This window comes from Aulonocara stuartgranti, assembly GCF_965226115.1.
Source record: "Aulonocara stuartgranti genome assembly, chromosome: 18".
Lineage (NCBI taxonomy): Eukaryota > Metazoa > Chordata > Actinopteri > Cichliformes > Cichlidae > Aulonocara > Aulonocara stuartgranti.
Genome location: NC_138954.1, coordinates 31413507 through 31440820, shown reverse-complemented (window position 1 = coordinate 31440820; position 27314 = coordinate 31413507). Strand labels below are relative to the sequence as shown.

The 27314-nt window shown below is 38.7% G+C and overlaps 2 protein-coding genes across 8 annotated transcripts in view; one reads left to right on the top strand and one right to left on the bottom strand.

Moving 5' to 3' along the window:
• The window catches only part of LOC309693187 (nucleoprotein TPR-like), a 34129-nt gene extending 33657 nt beyond the window's left edge, over positions 1 to 472 (top strand). For all 3 annotated transcript variants that reach the window (XM_082512202.1, XM_082512201.1, XM_082512200.1), the window contains exon 55: positions 188 to 472. In XM_082512202.1, the coding sequence (XP_082368328.1) occupies positions 188 to 243 (56 nt within the window). In that variant the 3' untranslated portion in view covers positions 244 to 472. The remainder of the gene's footprint in view (positions 1 to 187) is intronic.
• prg4a (proteoglycan 4a) lies at positions 67 to 22315 on the bottom strand. Of its 5 annotated transcripts, none has more exons than XM_082512204.1 (17): positions 22231 to 22315; positions 21936 to 22023; positions 16672 to 16743; positions 11381 to 11573; positions 10842 to 10958; positions 9208 to 9321; positions 8626 to 8694; positions 8451 to 8513; positions 6753 to 6878; positions 6425 to 6649; positions 6195 to 6284; positions 6024 to 6110; positions 3261 to 3400; positions 2506 to 2665; positions 2094 to 2174; positions 1842 to 1970; positions 67 to 1154 (listed from the first exon to the last, which is right to left on the bottom strand). In XM_082512204.1, the coding sequence occupies exons 4-17, from the start codon at positions 11451 to 11453 to the stop codon at positions 964 to 966; spliced, it is 1665 nt and encodes a 554-aa protein (XP_082368330.1). In that variant the 5' UTR covers positions 11454 to 11573; positions 16672 to 16743; positions 21936 to 22023; positions 22231 to 22315; the 3' UTR covers positions 67 to 963. The 5 variants fall into 5 exon arrangements, with proteins under 5 accessions (XP_082368330.1, XP_082368333.1, XP_082368334.1 ...); XM_082512207.1 differs by having other exon boundaries at positions 6195 to 6269; XM_082512208.1 differs by having other exon boundaries at positions 6195 to 6266.
• Between the last annotated feature and the right edge of the window lie 4999 nt (positions 22316 to 27314).

The following is a 27314-nucleotide window of genomic DNA, read 5'->3' as shown; positions in this document are numbered from 1 at the left end:
GATGGTTGTTAACCTCTGCCTGTGAGAATATAGTGTACACTCACAGAACTGACTCAAGTCCTGTAGTTTTAAATGATAAAGCAGTTTATTGAAGTGCATTAAGCAGCATTACACTCAGGGAACAAGAAGAGTGACAATATGGTATCTCACACATTTTTTTTTTTGTCGTCTTTCGCTAATATTTCAGGAACGTTCTCTCGAGAAGGGAGGGGAGGATCTCTGGGAAGAGGAGGAATCTCCTAATGAAGATATCACCAGTGAAGACTTAATCATCTTATTCAGTAAAACATAAACAAGGCAACAAATTTAATGTCAATACATTTTAGGTCCACGTAAAATCTGACTATTACTGGAGAGATCTGACAGGTGTGTGACTTCTGATTCTGTTATTTTGTTAGTTTATTTCTTTTTTTGTCCTCTGATCTTTGGTTGTTTATACATGTGTTTTAATAATAAAGTGGAAATATGAGGAGCAGCAGTGTCATGGGATGCTTTTTATTTATAAAATGAAGAATATTTTGGAAGGATGTAGTGGAGGACACGAAGATCAATTATCTAAACAATGCCAGAAATATTTCTTTTGAATTGATCAAATAATAAAATTGCTCCATGTGTTTTGCTTTTGTTTTGTATCAGTGTCGACAATCACTGGAATCCACTTTTAATGAAAATAGCTGTGAATTAACTTCTTTTTCCTCAAACTGTGGGCTGGCTTTAGATAATCCTTAAAGGTTATGTTGCAGTTCATGATGGGTAGAATAACTTAAACCCACCATAGAATATGTGGTGTTGTGCTCATATGGTTAACATGTGTAGACTTTTGTGATGGTATTTATTTGACCCTTCCAGATATTATAAATGTCATATTAATGTATGAGGAAAATCAGCAGCAGACTTATTTATTATGAGCCTTTTTTTTGCGCGTTAACAAAGAAAACACAACAGGTCTCCTGCAGGACTTTCCTAAGGACAGCGCAGCCAAACTCTGATAGAGTTGGCTGGCTGGGGAAGGACCGTGTTCTGGCCAGCCATGTTTGCAGAACTGGTTGCCACAGTAGTTTGGCTGAGGATGGGCAAAGGTGCAAAGGATGCAGATGGATCAGGCTTGGTCAGCACTGGCAGGTCACCCGAAATCTGGATGCTGAAGAAGAGAGCTGCAGAGATGACAGAACAGGTGTGAGTTTAGTTACTTTGCTGATGCAGTATTTATGGCTATATCTGCCTACATTAGGGCAGTAGAGGAGACAATGAATACAAAATTAACATATGAACTTATACTGCTTATCACAGTGTCATGGTGATGTTCCTCCAAGGCTGTTGCTCTAGTTACATTTTTGTTTTAACAACGACCGGGTCTTTTTGCCTAAAGATAAAACTGTGGCTACAAAACTATAAATGAATTCATTGAAAGTCCATTAAGATGCCAAGGTTCTTTTTGAGACCTTATCCTGCCATCATTAAGGTTCCATGTGGTGGAGTGTAAGTAAGGCTTAAAATGTCTGGGTAGGGATCTTAAGACTGCAGGTAGTTGATAGCTGGTGTAGTAGGCCACCTCTGATCAATAGTGGTCATTCACAGTGGACACAGTTGTAATGTCCTGCTTTTAAGGAGGGGAAGGACAAACCGTGTTTTAGAAAAGATTCACACAAGGAGAAATAATGGTCCCCCAAACTTTTGGCATGTTGTTAGCACTACATCTTATTCACTGGATGATTTCGTGGTGGCCAGGTACACCTTTTATATACAGGCTATGGACTGAACCAACAAAGATGAGACGATGTGTAATCTCTACCGCTATTAAAACTTAATGTGTATAAACAAAATGCTCTGATTGTTCTTACGTCCAGAGAAGACGTAGTGATGGTATCTGCCGCTCCCCTGAGGGCTGGTCATGGACAGAGCCGAGGTGATGGGGGTGGGAAATCCCTTCAGAGACACTTTGATGTTGATCTCTCCACCCAGAAGAACTCCTGAATGTCAGAAATAAAAAAATAGCATGGTATTAAAAAGCACAGGACCACTTAGTCCAATATGGTTACCAGCTCTTTAAAGCTAAAAGGAACAGAATTTAAATAATTTGTTGAGCTACAAACCAGTATTCATGGAATTTCTTGGTTTCTTGCTGCAGGAAGGAATGCTGTCTGGTGGGAATGTGAAGCTCTGCAAAATTTCTCCTAGTGGACAAATACAGAGATATCATTACTATTGATTCATTCTACCTGTATGTTTTGTTCAGTTTTATATAGGCTTTTATATACTTTTTAATTGTGTTTATATTTAATCTAAGTGCAAGGTTGAATCTGCCATAAATAAATAAAATAAAAATAATGACACTGTTACTGTAGCCCCTGCCATAACCAATGATGTCACTGGCTTCATCTCTGGGGACCATCAATTTTGTGGTATGTGGGGGGTGGCACTTATAGTGTGTGAAAACTGTTAAATTGGGCACTAGCATTGGCACCATGACAGTGGAGTTATTTTGGGTCTGTCTTTGTTCCTCACCATTCTTAAAGAAGTACACAGTTTCTGGTTTGCTCCTGGTGGCCGGCACTGCCAGTGCAGCACTGATGTGTCCTGTCAAACCAGGGAATTCTGAGACCAGAGGTTTGGGGTAACCTGGCTCCATCACCATGTTCCCATCTAAACGCCAGTACTGGTCCCCCTGGAGACAAAGAGTGATTAATACATCCAACATCCATCAGCACAGAGGGTGCTTCTAGGACTGCTCTTCCACTATGATTCCCCCTTGTTGTATTCATATAGCTAGTTGCTGTAAAAGGTCATGGTACAGTAATCCAGTACTGAAAACTATATCCCCTTTCAATGTGGTAAGCAACTGTTGTATTTAGTTTAAAACGTCAGATTCTGACTTTTAAACCTCAAAACTTTAATGAAAGCGTCCAGGATGATGCTTATAGATTATCCACAAAGGTGGTCTGGCTCAGCTGATATTCTACACATCTAATCTCGTATGGAGTGCTTTGATTAAGCAGTTTTAGTCTGCTCAAAGTTAGTGTGCCTATACAAGCTGCTTTGCAACCCACTTGCACTCGGCCTCCTCATTTCATGTTGTGCACACAATGATCAATGCTTTGTTGTTTGATGACTATGCTGTGTTCTCAGTGCTGTTGCTGACGCTGTGGTATCACAACACGCACTTTAGACATTTAGCAGACACAAAAAGAAAAGAAAGAAAAGGTGACATACAAGGGCAGCTTTAGTTGTGATACTGTGACGGATTCTAGTGATATCTATACCTTGATAATGTAGGTGTTTCCTTGGCAGTTGGCACGTGTGAAGATGGTGTCGATGGGAGATGAGATGCCCAAAGTGTCTGTGATACTTTGTGGCTGACCCACAGAGCGGCTGATGGGATCAACGGACCAGAATAACTCGCCTGCAACACACACAAACATACATACACATATCAGGCATATCACATAACCTGTAAATCACATTACATAATATCACTGTCCAAGTGCCAACCTGTAATTATCAAAATAAATAAAATTCTGGCCACTTGAGACCAACTCTCAAAGTAAATCACTCTGCTCAATCACTTTGTATTAAAACACCAAACTTTAAAGCATTACAAAGCAGGGCCCTATTTCAGGAAGCCGGTTTAGAAAACTCAGAGTTAAAAACGATACTCAGGGTTGAGTAACCCCGAACTGTCCAACTCGGAATATTCGGTTTCAGAAAGGCTGATAACAATTAGTTCAGTCAACGCGGAGTTGCTTTAACCCCAAGTTAAGCGCGCGCACGAGGATACATAAAGCCCTGATTAGTGGAGCACAGATTAAGCGAGTCACCATGGAGACGGAGGGAAAGAAGGCACGGTCAATGTATTTCACAGCGCTTGAGGCCGAAATTCCGATGGCAGCATATGCCGATAACATGCAAATTCCGCGGAAAAAAAGTAACACAGCCTCAGCTGCAAAAGAAAGGGAGCATGCACGGCAAAACATAGCCGACAGAGTCAATGCATGAGTGTTAATTTAAACGTTGATCTAGGGATTTCCACCCATTTAACACGTTATTTTATTATATTTTATTTTATTTTTTATTTTATACATTTTATTTTGTGATGTGAGCGCAGGTGCAACCCAACAGGCTCCAAACGTTCCTGGCAGCAAGTAAAAATGAAATATAAAAATATAGTCTAAACAGGTAAGGTGTAATTGTATTATGAGCCATAGTGCTTGGTCTGTTTGTCCGATGTCAATCAATTGTAGTTAGAGGCTACATTAATTTTCTTTCTGTAAGCACTTATTGAAATTATCTGAGCACATTACAAGTACATATTTGCTTACTCTGTATGCTCAAATGTGACCCGTTATAGCCAACAGAAAAAAAAGCGGAGGCCTGAAAAACAGGTGGAGGTCCTCCACCACCACCACTCACAGAGCCTGGCCACTTGGCTTCCACATTTGTGATAATGTTGGCAGCATCACATATGATCTTCACAGTGCAGAGAACACAAATTAGCATCCATTACTATAATGAAATAATTTGTTAGTTTGAAATGCTACAGGGAACTATGTACCTGTACATTAATGCTGTGGAAAGACTTCCTGTTCACATAGTCTCCTTCATTTACTGAAGGAGCAATGATTGGAATGTGAGTGCCATCTGTACAGCCAATCACGCCTGGGAACCGTGAAAATAAATGTAACATTTAAGTAGTAGTTCAAATATCACCACATCATGAATTAAGTTTTGTTCATCCTGATACCTGCAATTTTGTGGCATCCCTCTTTGATAAATCTTGTGGGTCTATGACCGGGGAACACCACAAACGAGTACAGGAGACGTTTCAGTGCAACTGTAACATTCCTGACTGCCCGACAGACGGTAGCCTTGGAAACGTGCTCAGCGTCACCAATATTATACAGAAAGCTCCCGTTTGCAAAAAAACCGAAGTGCAATACAAATAATATGTACAGAACTGAGAGAATGTCCGCGATGTGTCACATGAGCAATATTAGGCCTGAGGATGTTATTCAAATAAATTATAGATTGTGCTGAAAAACGGTAACGTTCACACAGGAAATCATCAGGAAATGATAAAATGTCCAAACGCGCTCTAATCACTCTCTCCCGGCGGAGAGAATTTGGGCTTCAACATCTACTGGCTCTTCAAGGAAGGGGCACGCCATGTCTGACACTTCCTACATTCAGGTTTCTGACAAAGAGGCGGAGACAGTCAGGGTTAGTTGAAGTAAACCTGCTAGGGGGCAGGTTAGCTTCACGGAGTGTGTCGTCATAGTAACTCACTCAGAATTAATCTAAACTCGCTTTGTGAAACCGAAAACCCAGAGTTTTCGTTAACTCAGGGTTTACTTACTCAGAGTTTGCACTAAACCGGCTTCCTGAAATAGGGCCCAGGTGTACAACCTAGTACATCTTTTTATTTGTTTGTTTAAGAATCTGGATTTTGCTAAGAGTTAAAGTTGGAGGTGTGGCTGCTTTGATTGATAGCTGTGTCAACATAGTCAGCTGTAGTCACTACCTGTCTACTAGGCTGCTGTTTGCTGTGTTTGTGCCTTTTGGAGAAAGTTAAATTGAATTTCTCAGAAAATAGTATAGATATGTTATCAGTCTGTTACTTGGCACTAATTAACTCACACAAACACAGATGTATAACTGTACACACACACACACAGTTATTTGATTTAGCCTGCTAACCAACTTGCAAACACTCTGCCTTCTCTTCTAAGAACGGTCATTTCTTGCTCCAAAGAGCAACATGGCTAAAAATGCTAATGTTGATGCTTCAAAATGCAGAACCTATAAATGAATTGATAACATCATAATGTATGATATATACATGGACAGTCTATAGCTAATATGCTAACATTAATCCAAATGAAAAAACTGTTGCATGCTTGCAACAACCTGCAGTCACTAAACTTCACAGCATATATTGGCAGAGGATATAGTTTGCCCAGCACAGCTACAGAGCATATTAACCCTAACCCCCTCACGCCTAGCCATAATTTGACAGTCACAGCACTCACCTTTAAATACCAGAATGGTCCCGTTAATGAGCGCTGTCAGTCCATTGATGGGAGAATGGCTGCATAGGTCGACATCAGCAAAGACCCCTGCACGCACACATACATTTTTATGTAATTTAGAAGAAGCTTATTAAACACACCCACAACCACAGGGCACCTTCAGCTGCTTACCTGTTCCTGGTCCTTCAGATCCTCCATGCCCCAAGCCCTGTAATACATCTTGAAGAGTGCTGGGTCTGGAACCTGCTGGAACACCAAGGCCTATGAGCACAAAGAACGGCATTGCTGTGTACTGTAGTATGTTGGGAATTGTTTTTGAACAACTTGTTTTAATGAACCTAAAACAAGTTGCAAAAATCTTGGTTCATCTACAATTATGAAATAATTTCTGTTAAATAAACCTTGACTAAGCATAGATGAAGCAGCTCCCCCAGGGGATAACACAAGCTGGGCATCCAGTTTACTGCCAACAGCTCCATGAGCCAGGGGGCTCACTGGAGCACCAATGCCCAGAGACGGAGCATTATTGATAGGCAGAGATGAGCCTGGTGCTGGTGAGTATGGAGCTCTGCTGTGAGAGGAAGGGACTATCACAGGCAGCAGGCCAACAGGCATGCTACTCACACCTACAGGAGGAATGAGAGACATTACCTTTAATGACCATTAATCAAACCTGCATTTTGCTCATTTAAGAAAACTAAGTTACGAAAGAAAGAAAGTAGTCCAAACCATGTTGTAGCTGATTGGCTGATACAGCAGAAGGGGTGGAGTCAGATAAGCCAACAGTCAGTGAGTTGAGGAGGCCTGAAGAACCCTGACACTGAGCCCCAAGGTGCTCTGGGCAGCGGCCTCTTCCTACATACAACAACGGTAATGCAGCATTATTATTCATTTTTGTTACTCTTTTAAAGGAAGCTAATGATGGAAGGATTTAGCATTGCTTGTGCTTTGTCAGTTTTGGACAGAGTAAGGGCTGTTCCCAGATTCAGTACTGGCAAATATTCAGTAATATTTGAACTAGAGATGGCACGATACCACTTTTTTATGTCCGATACCGATACCGATATCATAAATTTGGATATCTGCCGATACCGATATGAATCCGATATAGTGTTTTTTAATCAACAAAACTGCAGTTTTGTTGATTGATGTTTTTTAAATATCTTGCTGCATTTTGTATAAGTTCATACTCAAGTTTAAAACAACAACTACACTAAAGCTATTCTGTTATACCTGTATGCAAAAAAAAAATATTTCATAGTTCAGCAATACTGATCAATCTAATAAACTTAAACCTACACCATCCTCCCTATTCTGGTATTTTAAAGAGTACTTAGCGTAAATATTAAGCAACCTAACTAATAGGGTTCCAACTCCCAGCAACAACAAAAATAAATAAATAAAAAATAGGGAACCACCCCTCACGCGCCACCTCATGATGCTTAATCGACGTAATCAACCTTAATTTGATGCAGTGTGAAAAAAAATGCACAGAAATCAATTATTTTTCAAGAAATATTAAATAGATTCAACATCTTTCTTCAACAAAATTGCAGACTGCACAGATGGTACCTTCCCAAAGGAAAAAGTACTATAGCTTACTAGGGTATATATATTAGACTTAATAGTTACTATATACAGTAATTGACTTCTATTCATTTTACATCAAATTAAAACTTTGGGTGTCAGATAATTATTTATTAAAAGCTAGACATTTTAAATGAGAATAAGAAAGAAAAGTATGTCTTTGTGCCCCCTTTTCCCTGTTAATGCCCTATCGGCCCCCCTGGCTAAACTTTGCTAGATCCGCCCCTGCACAGTTACCAGCCGTCAGCTACGTAGAAAAAGATCCTCGAGTAGAAAGTAATATTAAATACATTCTAACAACAGCTGATCAAGCTTAAACGTGCTGCTGTTGTTCAGCCGCTGGTTTCCTCTTTCTGGTGCAAAGTGGGCCAAAAGCAAACTAGAGACACGGACTGCGACAGAAAAGCCGATCAGCTGATCGTTAAGCAGTTTCATGATTGAAGTAGCAGCAGGAGAGGCAGTCGCTTGTTAAGCTTAACGCAGGAATGCTTTACAAACATTCAGAGATGGACTTACACACTTGCTTTACTTCTCTCGGGATAACTTTGTCGGAGATGAAATGCCGGGTTGCTAGTGAAGCTCCAAATGCTATCCAGACCACCGACAGGTCCCGCATGCCACAGCCGCTCTATCACGTGATGCATACTGCTCCGACGTGCTAATGTTCTGAGGTGAGTTACGGCGTGTTGCAAGTTTTGTGAGCTGCTTTCGTGATATTTAATGGATCGGATTACATTTTTTATTTTTCTCCGATATCCGATCCAGTAATTTAGGTCAGTATCGGACCGATACCGATACGTAATATCGGATCGGTCCATCTCTAATTTGAACTGCATTCACCTGTGAAATATTCCTCACTCTCACTATTGGAGGATTTCCTGTTCCTCTGGGATTTCCGCTTTCCTGAGGTTGATAAAACAGAGCAGAAAGGCTTAAAATAAGATACCAGGAACTGTAATGAAAGCATTAGGAACATTCTTGTATTGATGTCTGTAGTAACTGACTACAGGCATACCTGAAGCTGTGGCCCTTAGAGACTGGAACCTGCCGCGATATGACTCTGGTGAGAGTGGCACTGTGGCGTCTGTCAACACAGAGAAAAATGAAAAACTAGAAATTAGAATAGAATAGAATAATCCTTTCTTTGTCCCACAAGGGGAAATTTGGTTTTAACAGCAGCCAGAAAGACACATTACAAACAAACAGTACACAGAACAGAAACATACACAATTTTTCTTTCTTACATATTTACATTAAGGACAATGGTTACTATAAACAGAGTACTGTACCGTTATTAAATTAAATAAAATTAACTACAGATAAGAGGCAAACACAGGTTGTAGTGCGAATCGGTTGATTAAATTATTGCAGTTACAGCGCAGATGTGAACATCTATGATTGTTGGGAGCGGTTTTGATTGTGCAGTCTGACAGCTGCAGGGAGGAAGGACCTGCGGAAACGCTCTTTCATGCATCTAGGATGCAGCATCTGCTCAAATCGCATGTGAAATAACATTTGTCCTTAAAGGCCTACAAGTTCAGATGAGTTGGGAAATGGGACAGTCTATGCAGTTGCAGCCGTGACTGTGGATACTTACTGCAGTTCAATTTGTAGTCATGGCAACAGGTGTTGTGGAGGACACACAGTGGATCACATTCGCACAGCTTACCACGTCGGAAGACCTCACCACAGCGACCCTGACATGACTGTGCTGAAAACACAGACAGAGAGGAGCATGTCATCACAGGACAGCACATTGCTTCGACTGGCTTGAAATTTAAAGCCGTGATATTCTATCTGCCATGGGATTTAATAAGGTAAGAAAAAGACACACCACTGAAAAATTAGCATCTCGTGTTTTACTTTCAGACAATCGTGCACTTGTCTTCCAACCAGTAAACTTTTCAACCGTTTGAAGTCACATAAAATATCCTATTTTCTGTCACTCATTCTTTTAAGAACGTTTCACTTCGATAATAAGGGAGTAATATATAATAGAACACTGCACACAAAAAATCCATCACTGTTTGTGCATTTAGGTCAAACATAGCAGCAGGACAGATGCTTAGTGCCCGTTACGTTACAGCAAAATGCAGCATAGCTTTTCATTATATTATTCTTTTGGTTTAAAAATGAATAAATAAACTGCCAGTATAACAGATAACTATATTTTGTATTTGGCTGGTGCCAGTGTTGGACTTGTTGTCCAACTAAACACCATATCAAAGAAACAATTAGCTTAAAAATATTGATAAGTATATATAGAGGGACAAAAGAAATCATCAAAGTTGAAGCAACTAGGTGAAAAGAACAGTTCTTTGGAAAGAAACCTCTAAACAGCTATAAAATTTAACACAAATAACAAACCAAAATGTAAAGTGTAACAGAAGAAAGCTCTAGAACAAAACAATTAGAAACATTATGTTTCCATGAAAATAGCTACTAAACAAACAGAAAGAGGAGGACATATCGCAAAATAAAACAAACCCAAACAAATAGTTGTGTTCTGTAGTAATTAATACAGCAAACAGAAGAAACATAACAGGAAAAACAAAAGATCCACAGAGCCCAAAACAAGCTTGAAGCGTTTGTGGGCTTCAGGAAGAAACATGATCATATTTTAAAATGGAGAAAAAAACTTTTAAACACTGAAAAGCAAACACAAAAAAAGAAAAAAAAAGAAAATCAAAACAGCTTACAGAAACAGATAACTTAAAGATAAGTAAGTAATCTAACACAACAACAATAAGGGTACATCTTTCGCCATCTTACAATGCTGTGATTGCAGCCATTCCCCAACTCTCTGTGAATGGTGCTCATGGCCATTGATCAGTGGTCTTTGATCAGTGGGTTTTGGTCAGTGGTCATGAGAATTTGCACAATTATGATTAAGTAACTGACCTCCCAGTCCATTGTTCCTTCAGTGGGCTGGTTTCAGTCACTATGCAAATTTACTGTTTATAAGATTTGGGGAAACCTGCAGTCAGCTGAGACTGAAGAAGTCACTTGGATGAGTGACGAAACGTTTCTCCTACAAAACACTACGTCCAGATTCAACTTTTGGAGAAAACAGCAATAATAGATTCACTGCTTCCACATCGAGTAGTTTTTCTGTTTTTATTCATCTGTGTTGTATCTTAATACTCGTCTACAAAAAGAAGAGGTGTAAAATGTGTAGACTTGTATGTTTTTAAGCTTTGTTTTTTTAGGCTGTTATTGTATCTGTCTCACCGATGGTGCATGTAGCCTCAAAGTCCTGGCAGCACTCATTATGTTGCAGGCAGCTGAAGTCACACTTACACTGCCAGCCTCTGTTGAAAACCTCACCGCATCGACCCACACAGCTGCCTGAAGACAGAAGAAATGTGACTTGAGTCATAATTTAATTTCTATCTATTTTATAGTTATTGGGTTCAGTATTCTTTATTAGCATTTTTATATTATGCATAGTAGAGACATTATTTAAGATTTCTCTTTGTAAAATGCAAAATGATACAGCGCAAAACAGGACAAATGCATTACTGGATATTAGAAGATCAAAAAGGATGCATCCAAGGAATTGCCAGTGGAGTGATTTGGTATTTTAGGTACATAGCTAGAAAACTGTAGACAGATAAACATGGCATGCTAGGTACATAACTAGAGATCTGAGGATGTTAACTGTTTTAGTAAGTGCATTCTCCGACAATAAATAAAAATTTTAGACATCTTTTAGACATCACAGCACGATATTGTAGAAAAACAGATTAAATGTAAATGTTGATGTATACCTGGGCCAGCAGCAGCTGATGTCATACCAAGTCCAACAAAGAGAAGCCCCAGTGATATAATCATCATCACCATCTTCACCTTTATCCGTGAGCAATATCAGATCAGATCTAAGTGAGATAATCAGTAGTTAGTTACCTCCTCAGTGTGTCACCTCGCCTCTTCTACTCTGTCTGTCATCTGCTGTCTGTTGGTCTTATATATGAGACAAAAGCACACACGAACAGGACACTTTTAATTAGCAGCACACACAAACACACACTGGCAGTACACCCACAGACTAATTAAAAACTGCCAACATGCATTTAAACTTCCTACACTGTCAGTAAATCAACTCCTACACAGAGTGACGTCTTTCAAGACTTAAAGTAAAAAGTAATTAGATTAATTACTCCAGTAACATAAATAATATTTACGTATTTGAGATCAAATGTGCCGTAAAGCACTTTGAAAGTAAAAAGGAGCACTAAATCAGAAGCTATGTTTACTACAAGTATTTGTACAGACATTTGCTTCTGTGTGATACCACTCCTACCTGTTGACCTTTTGGCCACATTTTTCCAAACAACCAACTTAGGTACTTGATCCAAAACTGATGTCATGTGGCTTTATAATCTTTTATGGTGGATTTTAAATAGTTCAACTTGGTATACGTGTCATAAAAAGTGTCTACATATGGGTAACTTTAACGAGGAGATGAACAGAGGCAAAAAGAAGAAATGACTGAGAGGGGTCCATCCGGTGAGGCATTTACTAAAGTTTGATGTATATGCACTGCATCATATTAGTTTTATTTATTTATGCTCTACAGTAAAACAAAATTGATAAAAGTCAAGTAGATTTTTTTGGTGGAGGTGGAGGCAAAATTATGGGATGGGGATGCCAAAGGAACCAGGCTACTGGTGTTAACTGATTATGTCACTGCTTATAGCGGTAGCAGCTATATCATTTTTTGACAGATTATATGGTATGCTTCAGATCATGTGCTCCATGCTTTTCTCTTCCCAAGTACAAGTTCATCTTTATTTCATCTGAAAAGATTTTTTTTCTTTTAAAAAAAAATGCAAATCAGATATTTTCTGGCAATGTCTAATCTGGCCTTTGTGTAATCAGTGGTTTCCGTCTGTATTTCAGTTTATCTCTTGATTGTAGATTTTGAAAATGATATGCCTCCTTCCTTGAAAGTATTCTTGACTTGGTTAAATTTTGTGAAGTTGTTTTCCATTAAAGGATTTTTTTTTGTGACAAACTGTTTTTCTGTTTGGATCTTTCTGTGGATTTATTTCTAATTTCCTTGACTTGCACATATATTTCTCTAAACTTCTTATTCAGAGTTGCAGCGAACAGAGACCAAGTGTAACTTCAGCACTTAGAATAAACTCCACACCTCTTATCGCTTTAGTGTAATAAGGAAAAACAAGCCTCACCTGGTTATGAAACTGCTTATCAGTCAATTGTCCAATTATTTCTGAACCTCACAAAATATGGCACTATGTATAAAGGGCTGTAAATACTAAAAGGTTAACACAATATCTTAGTTAAACTCCAAATTGATTGCTTGATTTAAAATTAACTGTGGTAATAATAATTATAATAAATAATTATATGATTTTTGTCATTTCCACAGTGCTTAGCAGTTAATTCAGAATTTATGACAGACAAAAACTATACTTGTTGTACTAGCAAACATCTACTCTAAAATATTGACAATAAATTAACAACCAACACAACAAAAGCCACACTGACGTTTTCGTTTGCCCATATCTATCCAAAAAACATGTCTAACCAGGGACCAAGTCCCTGCTTATGGATGGGACTAATCAGGCATAAAATACAATTATATATTGAAGGTCAGTTCTGTACACAGCCCTTACATGTAGTAAGTTATCAGTTCTTTTTTTGAAGCCATCTCTTTATATGTACAGCGTTATGGTCATAAGAAGCTGCTTATTCAAACGACATATGGGATTATTTTCAAGTAGAAGAAAGGCTCTGTTTGACAATACTGAGTTGGACACAATGTCAATGAGTCACTCCACCAGACCAAACACACCATTAACACGCCCACACTGCTCACAGTCACCTGCTGGCCTTTGCACTGAATATATGTGTGTATGTGTTCTGTCTTCTTCATATGGTTCATTTTGAACAGTCAATTATGTGTGATGGGGAGCCCTCTAATAAGCCCTCAAGGATGGATGTGGTTACTTCAGGGTATTGTGATTGGCGAGATGGCCAGATTAAAGCAGCTCGTAAAACTTTATTAGCACCCCACATTGTGACCATGTACAGACTGTGGGATGCATGTTGGCGGGCAGTTCAGAGCAACACACACACACTTGTTAGGTGTAAAGGAACAAGAGTCCAGACAGACATCATGAAACATGTATTTAAAGAGCATCTGGCAGTAGAAATAACTGATTCATTCATCCAGCACATGTAATTGTCACTTATACAATATACAAGTCAGACAGTTCACTTGAGAAATGTGTCTGTTGCTGTCTGTAGCTGCCATGGGACAGAACATCGTGCCTGTCCAATCACATTCACTTTGTTCAGTTTTACTGTCAGTGGTAATGACTCTGGTGGGACCGTGGGCTGCTGACCAGTGTCTGCTCACATTACCTCACCCTCCTGGTATCATCCTCTCACTGTCTTCACTTGTTCCTACTCGTTATTTCATTTTTATAGTGAGAGCCAATTACATGCTTAAGTTTATTTAGTAGTGGGAAAGGAATGTGTTCCTTTGTTTACTTAGTTTGATTAGCTCATTCCAACTTTTAACTTCAGCTTTATTAGGAATATAATGTGAAAAGCTTGTATGACAATATCTTATGTTTTCAGATAAATTTGAGTTTTTACATTCCACAGTTATTGATCTGTTAAGCACTTTCTAAAAACACAAGTTAATGACTTTTGGTTTATCTAAATCAAAAGACTTCTTAATACTTAATGCTTTTCCCAGTAACACATCATTCTCGGAAAAGGAGAGCCTTTAATGACTAGTCACAAAGGGGTGTGGGTGTTATGGTTTTGAGGTTTAGTTGGTGTTTTGGTCTATAAAATTTCTATTTATTTTTTTCTATTTTTCGTGATTCCTTATTTCTCAGCTTTTGCACTTTCCTAAAGTCTCTGTGACTCTGTCTGTCTTATTACTGATTAGTCATTTCCTGTTTTATTTTGTTATCCAGTTTTCCTTTTGATAAACTTGTCTGATTTGTTCTCAGTTGCTGTCATATGCCTTATTAATTCCCCTTAGGGAAATCAAGCTTATTTAATTCCATGACGGAGGGATAATATGCCCTGTCTGTCAAACCACTGATTTATGGCCCCATGTCAAAAGATTTATGACTTAGGAAGTTATAAATTTTATGACAGTTATCATTTTTATGAATATCGTAAAATTAGGATATGTCATAACTCGGTAATAATCAGTCCCAAAAATATGATCACGAAAATGTGGACTAGGATAATGAATAGGATGTTTGAGACAGAACTGGACTATAGAATCATTCATAATGGTGTGCTGTTGTCATTTTAAGCGAAAAAGTTTACTTTTTAGACTAAAAAGCTTTTGTAACAGTGATGATGGAGGGAGATGGAGGCTGCATGCCCCTGCATGCCCCTTTTTGATTGCCAACTGTGAGATTGACAGATAAGGTCTAGGAGTAGTCCCCAATGTTTGCAGATGACATTGTGATCTATAGTGAGATTAGAGAAGAGAGATATGGAGAGAAAAGGAATGTAGAAGCAAGACACAATACAGTGGTCCTTCGTTTATCGCAGTAGTTACGTTCCAAAAATAACCCGCGATAGGTGAAATCCGCGAAGTAGCTAACTTTATTTTTTTACAATTATTATAGATGTTTTAAGGCTGTAAAACTATGGGCAGAAATCTGTGCCATCAGAAACTGAATTTGAATAAGTTAAATTTGAATTTGAATTGCTCGGATTGAATCTGAATTGTAACTTGAATAAATGCTTTTAAAAACTGAATATGAATTAGCCTAAATTGAAATTTAATTTTATATTTTTAAAATGAATTCATTTGCTTTGAAACCGTATTTTATCCTTTAAAAATTTAGCTCTCGAATAATTTCAGATTCCCTTCTCACCATTCAATTTCAGTTCCAAAATTCAGTTTTTTGGGACTTACATACGGTTCCGGTAATCAACCGCAGATTAATACAACTATGTTCTACTAGCAGACCGAAAGTGTTACTGACGGGAATCTACAGCATCTTGAGCTGACTTAAGACTTCAGAAGTCATTCGTCATGTCGAATGACCAGCGGATAAACTCTCAGGTTGGTAATAAATGTATTACATGTATAAGACCAAGCGTCATGTTAACAAATGATAGCCGTACAGTAACTGTTATGCTTATTGTAGCTAAAAACGTTAATTTAGCGTAGTTTGCCCTGAATTCAGCTTTGACAAATATGATCGACTGTTTCTAGTAGAATTCCAAAGTTGTCATCTTGTACCCTGTCAGAGCCCTGTATGCTTGCAGAGACCCCTACACTAGGGAAACGTGCAAAACAGTGTCCAAACCTTTGTATTTTAGCTTTATATATGTCTTACACAGCATCCCAACTCTTTAGCTAACTTAATAACTTTAGCTAAAGTGAATAGTTAGTCTAATTCATTAGTGCAGCATTACTGGATCACCTCTGTTTGAAGCAGAGGCGGAGCCAGACATTTGAAACACCCAGGGCTTAGCCCTAAAGGGTAGTATGCACGTGGGATTTTTTATTTTTTTTGGGGGGGGGACTGAAAGATTAATTGGCTCTGTTTTGAGTTTTGTTCAAAAAAGAATGACTTCATATAGGGAAAAATATATATCACATGTGCAGGACACCTTAAACTAGTTTTTTAATTAAGCAGCGAGGCAGAACAAAGTCGGGCCTGTATCAAGACACGAGGACTAAACCCCAATTCAACCAGACCCAGAACTGATCCGGAATTAAAACAGGACTACAACGGTTCAAAATCAGGACTACTGAGGACTTAACCAAGACAGAACCAGAATCAGAACTAGATGATAGTAGCACTAAAAATCATCATAGACCTGCACTACACTATTTTTTTAAGTCTACCAAAGTCCACTATTTAGATTGAGAAAGGTTTATATAATTATTTAGCCTTGTTGTGCAAACAAGCCTGCATAACTTAATAAATGTAGAATTTGAAAAATAGTAAACCTAAAAAGAAACACTAGGTACGAGATACATGAGTACCTATGATACGGTGATACTTTTGGTAAACGACCATTTGACTAACATGTGTCTCACCTGCTCTTGTTCCATCTCTGTTGTGTCCTCATTCTCCATCTCCCTCTCTGTTCCTCTCTCTCCCTCTTTGTGCTGACAATCATCAAATATACAGTTGAAACCAGATATTTACAAACTCTTCAGATCAAAACACAAACACTTTTTTAATTGTAACATCAAATCAGACTAAATGTTTATTTTTTTAGATTGATAAATATAAAAAACATATTTGTTAACTTTAAGAGTAAAGAGAGAAACTATCTGTATTTCTTAATTGCAAATGGCACCAAATTGTATTCAAACTTGAGCCACACTTATGGAGCTCCACGATTCTTTTCCTGGTGTTTTGGTTGACATCTCTTGATTTTCCCATGTCAAAGAAACAGGCTCTGTGTTTTGCCTTATATGCATCCACAGCTGTGCCACCAATTTACTCACATGGACTCTACTAACCAATCAGAAGCTTCTTCAGCTCAGAATGGAATCGTCTGGAGTTTCTTATTAATTAACAAACTTAGTGTATATGTACTCCTAAATTTGATCAAAGTGATAAAAATAGACAGCTCTGTCTCTCTTTATTCTGACATTTAACTAATTCAAAAGATATTTCAATATTTATCTAAAACAAAAGTTTACTCTAAATTGATGTTGTACAGTAAAAATGTTTTATGTTTTCTCCCTAAAGTGTATGTAAATATGTGGTTACAAATGTGAATATCGTTAGGGAAGATGCTTCAGCATTTAGGGGGAAGTTTGGGTGTTTTTTGTTTTTTATGTTGTACTGCTCTGTACACTGATTTTGTTTTTTGCGTGTTTTTCATTGGTCAGCTTTGGCTTTTCTCAACCTATGTTTTAACATGGTATCGCAATTAAATATTAATACTCAACAAGCAGGTTACTCATTTAAGTTCTGTAGCTGGAATTGTAAAGGCTTGAACCAACCTATTAAAAGGAGCAAGGTCCTTCATCATTTGCAATTTTTGGGCGCCCAGGTTGTGTTCTTACAAGAAACACACCTAAAAATTTCAGATCATTTTAGACTTCGCAAGGGGTGGGTGGGTCAACTCTATCACTCTACATTTAATTCCAAAGTTCGTGGTGTTGCTATTTTAATACACAAATCAGTGCCATTTGTTTCTTCTAAGGTTATAGCGGACCAGAATGGTAGATTTATTATTGTGAGTGGTAGTATTTGGAACACTAAATTCATTTTTGCCAATGTTTATGCTCCCAATTGGGACGATCCAAATTTTTTTAGTATTCTTTTCACTAAAATTTCTGATTTGTCTTCCCACTATTTGGTTCTTGGTGGCGATTTTAATTGCTGGCTCGGGCCGCTGGATCGATCCTCAAATAAGCCTGGTAGGCAATCCAACTCTTCCAAAATTATTAATACGTTCCTTAAAGAATTCTCTGTTATTGATGCCTGGCGTTTCCTCAACCCTACACGTAGAGAATACACCTTTTTCTCCCCTGTTCATCATACATACACTCGTATTGATTATTTCCTACTGGACAGTCGACTTACTTCACAGATTCGCTCTTGCTCTCATAGTGCTATTGTCATTTCAGATCATGCTCCGTTGACTTTAGATTTGGCAGTGGGCCAATGTTCTCCGCCAGCTCCATGGCGTTTGAATACACGCTTGCTGTCAGACGATAAGTTTACCACATTTCTGAATTCCAAGATAGACTTATTCATAGAGACAAATATTACACCCGGAATATCACCCTCTATTTTGTGGGAAACGTTAAAGGCTTTTATCAGGGGACATATTATATCTTATGCTGGTTTTGAGGCAAACCAAAGGAAAGCAAAATTGTCCGAGCTCATAATACGCATATCGCAATTAGACGAGTTGTATGCTGTTTGCCCGGCACCAGAGGTCTATAATGATAGGCTGTCTTTGCAGACTGAGTTTGATCACCTGTCCTCTGCTCGGGCTGAAGAGATGTTGCTGAAATGTCAGTACTCCCAGTATGAATATGGGGATAAGGCCAGTAAACTGCTCTCTCATCAGCTCCGTAGTGCAGCAGCTGCACACTCCATTCCTCGGATTCAGACATTAAGTGGTGTCTCTACGGATCCTAGAATAATTAATGACCAATTTCGAGACTTTTATTCATCTCTCTATGCGTCTGAGTGTGCATTTAGTACGGAGGCTTTGGACTCATTTTTCAATCATCTTAAGCTCCCATCAATCGATCAGACACACAGCCTCCAGCTGGAGGGACCAGTAACTGTAGAAGAGATCATGCAAGCTATCAGCAAACTGCAGTGTTCTAAGTGCCCCGGACAGGACGGGTTTCCGGTTGAGTTCTATCGTAAATTTATGCCTAAACTGGCTCCGCTCATGATAAATATGTATAAGCACTCACTGGAAGTTGGATCCCTCCCACCCTCTCTACTGCAGGCATCTATATCCCTGATCTTAAAAAAGGATAAGGATCCACTACAATGTGGCTCATACCGTCCCATTTCTTTGTTAAATGTGGATTATAAAATCCTTGCTAAACTTCTAGCGATGCGTGTAGAAGCAGTCTTACCATCTGTAATCAACCCGGACCAAACAGGCTTTATTAAAGGGAGATACGCCTTCTCTAACCTTAGACGTTTGTTTAATGTTCTTTACAATCCCTCAGACTCCAACAGCCCGGAGTTTGGGATCAGTCTAGATGCTGAGAAGGCTTTTGACAGGGTAGAGTGGGGATACCTCTTTTATGTCTTAGATAAATTCGGCTTTGGTAAAATATTCATCTCCTGGTTGAAACTTCTTTATACCTCCCCGCTTGCCGCTGTCAAAACAAATGGCACATGCTCTGACTTCTTTCCTCTGTTTAGGGGGACCAGGCAGGGCTGTCCTATGTCGCCGTTGCTATTTGCAATTGTAATTGAGCCCTTAGCCATATCGCTAAGATCAAACCCAGGTATCACCGGGGTTTCTAGAAATGGTATAGAACAAAGAGTCTCCTTATATGCAGATGACTTGCTTCTTTATATCTCAGAGCCAGCATCCTCATTCCCTTTGGTACTTTCAATACTTGAACAGTTTAGCCTTATTTCTGGCTATAAACTGAATCTTGCCAAGAGTGAACTGTTTCCCCTGAATGCTGCTGCACAGAAATATCAGTGCACAGCACTACCTTTTCGAGTTGTATCAGACAACTTCACATATTTAGGGGTTAAAATTACAAGTCATTTTCATGCTCTTTTCAAGCTTAATTTCGACCCACTTGTGGAGAAAGTTAGGCAGGATTTGGACAGATGGTCTCTACTCCATCTGTCTGTAGCAGGGCGCATAAATACAATTAAAATGAATATCCTCCCCAGATTTTCTTTTCTTTTTCAGTGTGTCCCTGTATTTATTCCAATTTCCTTTTTTGTTAAATTAGACAAGATTCTGTCTGGGTTTATCTGGAACAAAAAAACACCCAGAATACGCAAGACATATCTTCAAAGACCGAAAAAGATGGGGGGGATGGCTTTACCAAACTTTATGTTCTATTATTGGGCATGTAATATTCGTATTCTCAGGTATTGGCTACAGGGGGAAGACACGAATAATGCCCCGGCCTGGCTCAGTTTGGAGACTTCTTCCTGTGTCTCAGCCTCTTTACCAGCCCTGATTTATGCCCAAAAGCAGCCTTCGAGTACAGGCTCTTATAATAACTCTATTGTCAAAGTTACCTTGAAAATATGGTATCAATTTTGTCGTTATTTTAAGTTGACCTTTTTTCCCCTTCAATCACCCATCTTGAAAAATCCCTCTTTTCAGCCTTCGTTAGCTGATGGTGCTTTTTATTTGTGGGCCTCTTTGGGTATCAGGTCTTTTTCTGATCTGTACATTCAGAATACATTTGCCTCCTTTGAACAGCTCTCATTGAAATTTGGCCTTCCAAAAAGTCACTTTTTTCGCTATTTACAAATCCGGAGTTTTGTTAAGGAGAAATCCTCTCAGTTCCCATCTAGACCTTCTTATCATGACTTTGATAACCTTCTATTGCCTCCGCCCTCATTACAGGGCCTGATCTCCTGTTTGTATGGGAGAATATGTTCCTTTGGCAACTCTTCAATCTCGGCTATTAAATTGGCATGGGAGCAGGATCTGGGGTGTGTGATTCAGGATGACTCTTGGGATAAAATTCTTTACCGGGTCCATGGCTCCTCATTCTGTGCCAAACATGGGCTGATTCAATGTAAGATTCTGCACCGTGTACATTGGACTAAGGCCAGACTAGCTCAAATATACCCCAATCTTAGCCCTGACTGCGACCGTTGTCATCAAACACCTGCCTCTTTAATGCATATGTTTTGGTCATGTTCATCCCTCAAACAATACTGGATTAATATTTTCTTGATTTTATCTAAGATCATCCAGCTAACCCTCCAACCTGTGCCCTTAACTGCTTTGTTTGGGGTTCTTCCTGATTCAGTTGCCTTGCCGACGCCTCAAGCGGATCTGGTCGCATTTCTCACCTTATTGGCAAGACGCAGAATATTGCTATGTTGGAAGTCCCCTTCTGCCCCATCCTGGGAAATCTGGATCAGAGACGTTCTGCATTTTAGCAAACTCGAAAAGATTAAATTCACCCTGCGCGGGTCTACGGCCAAATTTTTTAAGACCTGGCAACCCTTTTTTGATCATGTTCAGACTTTGCGGTCTCGCAATGCTCCCAATTAGCCAGCTCAGACTCTATCATATTTTATTTTTTCTTATCTTATGTTCAAGTAAGAGGCCTAAGTTTAAGTATATGGATTCTATTGTACCTGCGTTCTATGATGGTATTTATTTAACTACTTTATACATATTTCTTTTCTCTAACAGAATTGATTTATCCCTATAACTAAGCTGACCATTTATCATGTGTGGTTTTTTTTTTTTTTTTGTGTGTTTTGGTTTTTATGTGTCTGTGTGGAGGTGGGGGTTTTGGATACTCTCCACATCTCCCTTGTACACTCAGGAACTGTTGTCTTGTACCCTAGGGTTTGTTACTAGTATTATTAGATTGGATTTTTTCCTTTTTCTGTTTGTACACCCACTGGTACTGCTATAATTATGAGGTGGGAGTGTATGTCTTATATTGCTTTATGTTCTTTAAAAAGAAAACGGCATATTGTTCAATTTGTCTTTTGTAAAAGTCGATGCAAAAACTTTAATAAAAATATCGGGAAAAAACCAAAAAAAACCAAATGTGAATATCCTGCTGTGTACTGAAATCCCTCTTGTTTTGCATAGAAATATACTGAACAACATACAAAGCATAATATATAAAATAACATTTACCTGAGTTTTTTCTTTGAAAGAAGCCTCTAATGTCCATTCTTATATTTCAGTACATAACTGAAACCGATTTAGTCGGGGAGGGTAAGAACTGAAAATATGAAATAAACACACATGTAAGCTAAGACTCTCTAAAGAAACAGCATTGTTGTTGTTCGGCTTTTCATTTCGCCATTTGTTGATTCACTTGAAGAGCAGGTAACGTAATATTGGTCAAGTGATCAGTTTGATATCAATCTCTCGTGATTCACCATCATATTTACATTATTTGTACAGTATGAATGATTTGCTTTGGTACCTGGTCAAACTTAAGCTCTCCTTAGTATGGCTGGCTCCGTCTCTACAACAGCGCACTCACAGGCAGCAGCTGCCCCGCCCTCTCGCTCAGTCGCTTAGTGACTGAGCTCGGATCATACCAATATCAGGGGGGATTCATGCACAGTCGTAAATTCCCACAGTGTGCACTATGTGCTTCGAATATTGTGTGTACTTTTTGTTTTATACAGTTGTCAGCCAGACATCTAACTATGAAAAAATTACACTCCAAAAGACCCCGGGCTTAAGCCCAGTAAGCCATCCCCACGCTCCGCCCCTGGTTTGAAGTGATATGATATGTGACTATCACTGTGTTTAACTATTCTTAGGGTACTGAGTGCATGCTTAATTAGGTTTTGTTTTTTTTACATATTGCTCCATTGCTATGTTTGACAGGCTGAAGTTTTCTGCACTTTATACTTCATTCTGTGTTTTACATCACTTTGTAAAGTGATGTTGACTTTATCTTTGTTGTAAATTAAATGCATTGTTCCCATTTGAAAAGTTATTAAAATGATGTAAGAACTATCAAACAAAGTAAGACTTCCTCTTTCAAAATCAAATGTAGTTAACATACTTTTGATTGATTGATTGATTGATCATACTTTATTCATCCCAAGAGAAATTGGGTTATACGGTGGCCCCTAGAGACAAAGCACGTACAAACTCCAAAACACTTACAAAATCCAAAACACGTGCAAAATCCAAAACACATGCAAGCTCCAAAACACTTACAAAATAAAAAACACATGCAAAAGACAAAACACGTACAAAATACAAAAAACATGCAAAATCCAAAACATGTACAAAATACAAAACACGTGCAAACTCCAAAGCACTTACAAAATCCAAAACACGTGCAAACTCCAAAACACTTACAAAATAAAAAACACATGCAAAAGACAAAACACGTATAAAATACAAAACACGTGCAAACTCCAAAACACGTACAAAATCCAAAACACATGCAAACTCCAAAACACGTACAAAATACAAAACACATGCAAAATACAAAACACGTACAAAATACAAAACACGTACAATATACAAAACACGTGCAAAATACAAAACACGTGCAAACTCCAAAACACTTACAAAATACAAAACACATGCAAAATACAAAACACGTACAAAATACAAAACACGTGCAAAATACAAAACACGTACAAAATACAAAACGCGTGCAAAATACAAAACACGTACAAAATACAAAACACGTGCAAACCCCAAAACACATGCAAAATACAAAACACATGCAAAATACAAAACACGTGCAAAATACAAAACACATGCAAAATACAAAACACGTGCAAACCCCAAAACACGCGCAAACTCCAAAACACATGCAAAATACAAAACACAACGGAAGTGCTCCAGGACGCTAGGGGCAGTGTTGAGCTTTTGTTACCTAGTAACTACACAAGCCAGGAAGTACCAATGACCGGATTTGGGGTCTGCAGCCTTAAAGGCCGCATTTTAAGGCCGATTATGTCACAGCGACACGACAAAGACTGTCCCAATTCAAAGGCTGCTCGAAATGCGGCCCTCAAATGCGTCCTTAATTTCCCTGAATTTTAAGGATGGGTCTGTGTAGCCTTCATGGCCCAACATATCCCAGACTTCATAGCGCGGCGGTGGTTTGGATAATTTTGCCGAAAAAAAACGGCGGAAGCGGAGCGGACGAAGAGTAAACTTCCAGAAGTAAGTACTGAATATTATGTCACTTATTTATGCGCAAATGTTTTTATAATGAAGAACATTAAAACATTACTGTTGGCAACATGTCGGGAAAGTTATGTGACATTAGCGACGTTTGTACTAACTTGGTTTTAAAGCCTTCACTTCAAAATATTCGCCGTTCAATAGCTGACTTTAATCTTACAGAGAATGTGATGATTTTATGCGTAATTAAAGTCAGTCATGTCAGTCAGCTGACGGTTCACTCCTTAAGCTGAAAGAAAGATGCTTTAATCACAGGAGTCACACATGTGTCCACTGTACCATCTGGGAACTCTTCTTGTTTAGCACTCGTAATGACACAAACACTAAATCCTCCTTCTCTGGTGCTGTTTTGTAGCAGTGTGTACACCTGAGACTGTCACCTGTCTGTCTGTCCTGCACTCTCTCTCTGTTTCTTTCTCTCTGATTGTGGAATAAAAGTCTGAACATGTATTTATAAGTCACACTTGTGTTTGAATCCTGCAGCTTATCACACATTTGATTTCTATGTGTGACACCTGCAAGTGTCCAGAGTGAGAACAGACTGAGGGACCCACTGCATTACATCATCTGTGAGGCTTTGCACCCCTGATGATCCACCAGGACAATCTCAGCAGTATGTGAGGAAGAGGAGGAGGAAGAGCCAGCAGCAGCTGACAGATGGAGAGAATAGACAGACTGTTCCCTGTTTGTGAAGGACTGCTAGAAAAGTTTAAAATAACTAATTGTCTGTCCTGAATCAGTCTTATTAGGTAATGTTCAAATAATTTTATCATTCCAGTGTTTCCAGTGTGGGAGAAAGTACTCAGGGCCTTCAAGTTACGCACTATGAAAGGCAGCAACAAGTTTAATGTTCAGAAACCTAAAGTCTGTATCAGCAGCAGAATGGAACTAAAAATAAATGTTTGTTTCAGTTCTATGAAGCTTTGAGTATTTTGGATCAGTAGCACTGCTGTGTTTGTTGCATCATATTGCTGTAATTGTTTATATGCTTTATATATTCTGAGGTAAGTTGATCTATAGTGTTACATCATATTCTATAAGGATGTTATGTGTTTGTATACTTTCTGCCCAGTTTGACCCATTTAGCAGACGTCAGCCTGTTTAAAGCTCTGATATCTATTCTGTATGACTTAAAGCAGTTATGACATGGTCTGATTTTATCACCCAATAAAGGAATATTTAATACATCAGTCTACTCTTCATTTTATCAGAAACATATATATACTATTATATATTGTACATATATTTATTAGTTTCAGATGTAGCCATTCTTGTATTTTGCTTGTTTACATTATTGTATTTTGCACAACTCTGTTGCTTGTGAAGCTCGCACACAAGAATTTCACTCACATGTGCTGTACCAATGTACCTGCACATGTGATGTGACAATAAAAGTGATTTGATTTGAAACAGCTCACAGCTTGTACATTTTCTTTTTACACATGTATGTAAGCATTTGAGCCAAATTTAGTAATGCCAACATACTGAAGGAACAACATTTGTCTCTTATATATGATACACCTATATATGCACTGTCAATATACATTTTGAACCAGCTGCAGATGTCAGAGTAACAACTGACTGACCCCCACATAAAGTGCGTTACAGTAGTCCACAGGGGAAGAAATAAAAGCATGGATCACGGTTTCAAAGTGCTGCCTAGAAAGAAACGATTTCACTCTTGCCAGTCGCCTTAAATGATAAAAATGGACTGGTCCAACTTAAAACCAAGGGCAGTAACAACAGGTTTAAAATAAACCTCCAGGGGTTCCAAATGAAAAGAAGAGGACTCACAGGGGCCACTGGGTCCAAACACCAACAAATCTGTTTTCTTTTCATTCAAATTTAAAAAGTTTAGAGCCAACCAAGCTTTAATGTCATCTAGGCATGTCAAGAGAGGTTTTATTCAGATGCCATCCTTCGGCTTCAGTGGCAAATAAATTTGGCAGTCATTCCTATATACTTGTCTTTGAGTGAAGATTTAAGGTGGTAAGACATGTAAATAACTGCAACTTGAATCTGTACTGAAGCTCAGTATTTGACAAAGAGTTCATGTTCACTGCTGTAATACCTAATAATGACTAATATAATAACCATAATATTGTCCATATTATATTTACATTACCAAAGTGATATGACTTTAGTCTCATGAACAACATTAGCTAATTGTTATTTACTAGCTAATCTTAAATGACTGTTCAGTACAGAAATGAAGCCCAAAAATCATGTTTTACTGTCCTGTGGTCTCAGCCTCAGATACTTATCAAATCACACAAAGCTCTTGTAGAAACAAACAAACAAATGAAAAAAAATATGTTCTCCTTCATTTCTGTCAAAAAAAGTTGTATGACACGTTTCCAGCTGTTAGTATCATAGTTGCTAGGCAACCTGGGAAGCGCAACGGAGACTAGAGCCCATGTGTTTGCAACAAACTTGCCGTTTATTTTACAAATCGAGCTCAACACTGCCCCTAGCGTCCTGGAGCACTTCCGTTGTGATTTGGAGTTTGCATGTGTTTTGAATTTTGTACGTGTTTTGGATTTTGCACGTGTTTTGGATTTTGCATGTGTTTTGGATTTTGCATGTGTTTTGAATTTTGTACGTGTTTTGAATTTTGTACGTGTTTTGAATTTTGTACGTGTTTTGGAGTTTGCACGTGTTTTGGAGTTTGCACGTGTTTTGGATTTTGCACGTGTTTTGGATTTTGCACGTGTTTTGGATTTTGTATGTGTTTTGGAGCTTGTACGTGTCTTGGATTTTGTACGTGTTTTGGATTTTGCATGTGTTTTGGAGTTTGCATGTGTTTTGGATTTTGTATGTGTTGAGGAGTTTGTGCGTGCTATTTGGAATTTGTAAGTGTTTTGGAGTTTATACATGCTTTGTCTCTAGGGGCCACCGTACATACATTACACAAACATCACATGGGGAAGACAGGTCAGAGGACTATAACATGGAAAATGCACAACACGAGGAAAGATAAGGAGAAAAAATAACTCCCCCCAGACTGAGCTCCAACAGGGAGATCAGTTTGAGAACAGAAAAAAACACCTCTCTGCACATAGCACATGAAAAAACTCTTAATACACCAAAGAAACACATGGCAAGCAACAGGGATGGGTAAAGGGTGAGAGACAGCCAGTGTAGACAGTGCATCCGGTCCTGCAGCATAAGGCTGGTCTCCTTGATCCACCGTTAGCATCGGAGGGGACGTTTGGAGGGGGAGGGGGGATGAGTGTATATCTGCATGTGTATATATATGTCTCTGTGTGTGTGTGTGTGTGTGTGTGTGTGTCCAGAGTTCAGCTGAGACAGTGTCCTTCGCCCTGCCAGGCAACGTAAACGCTT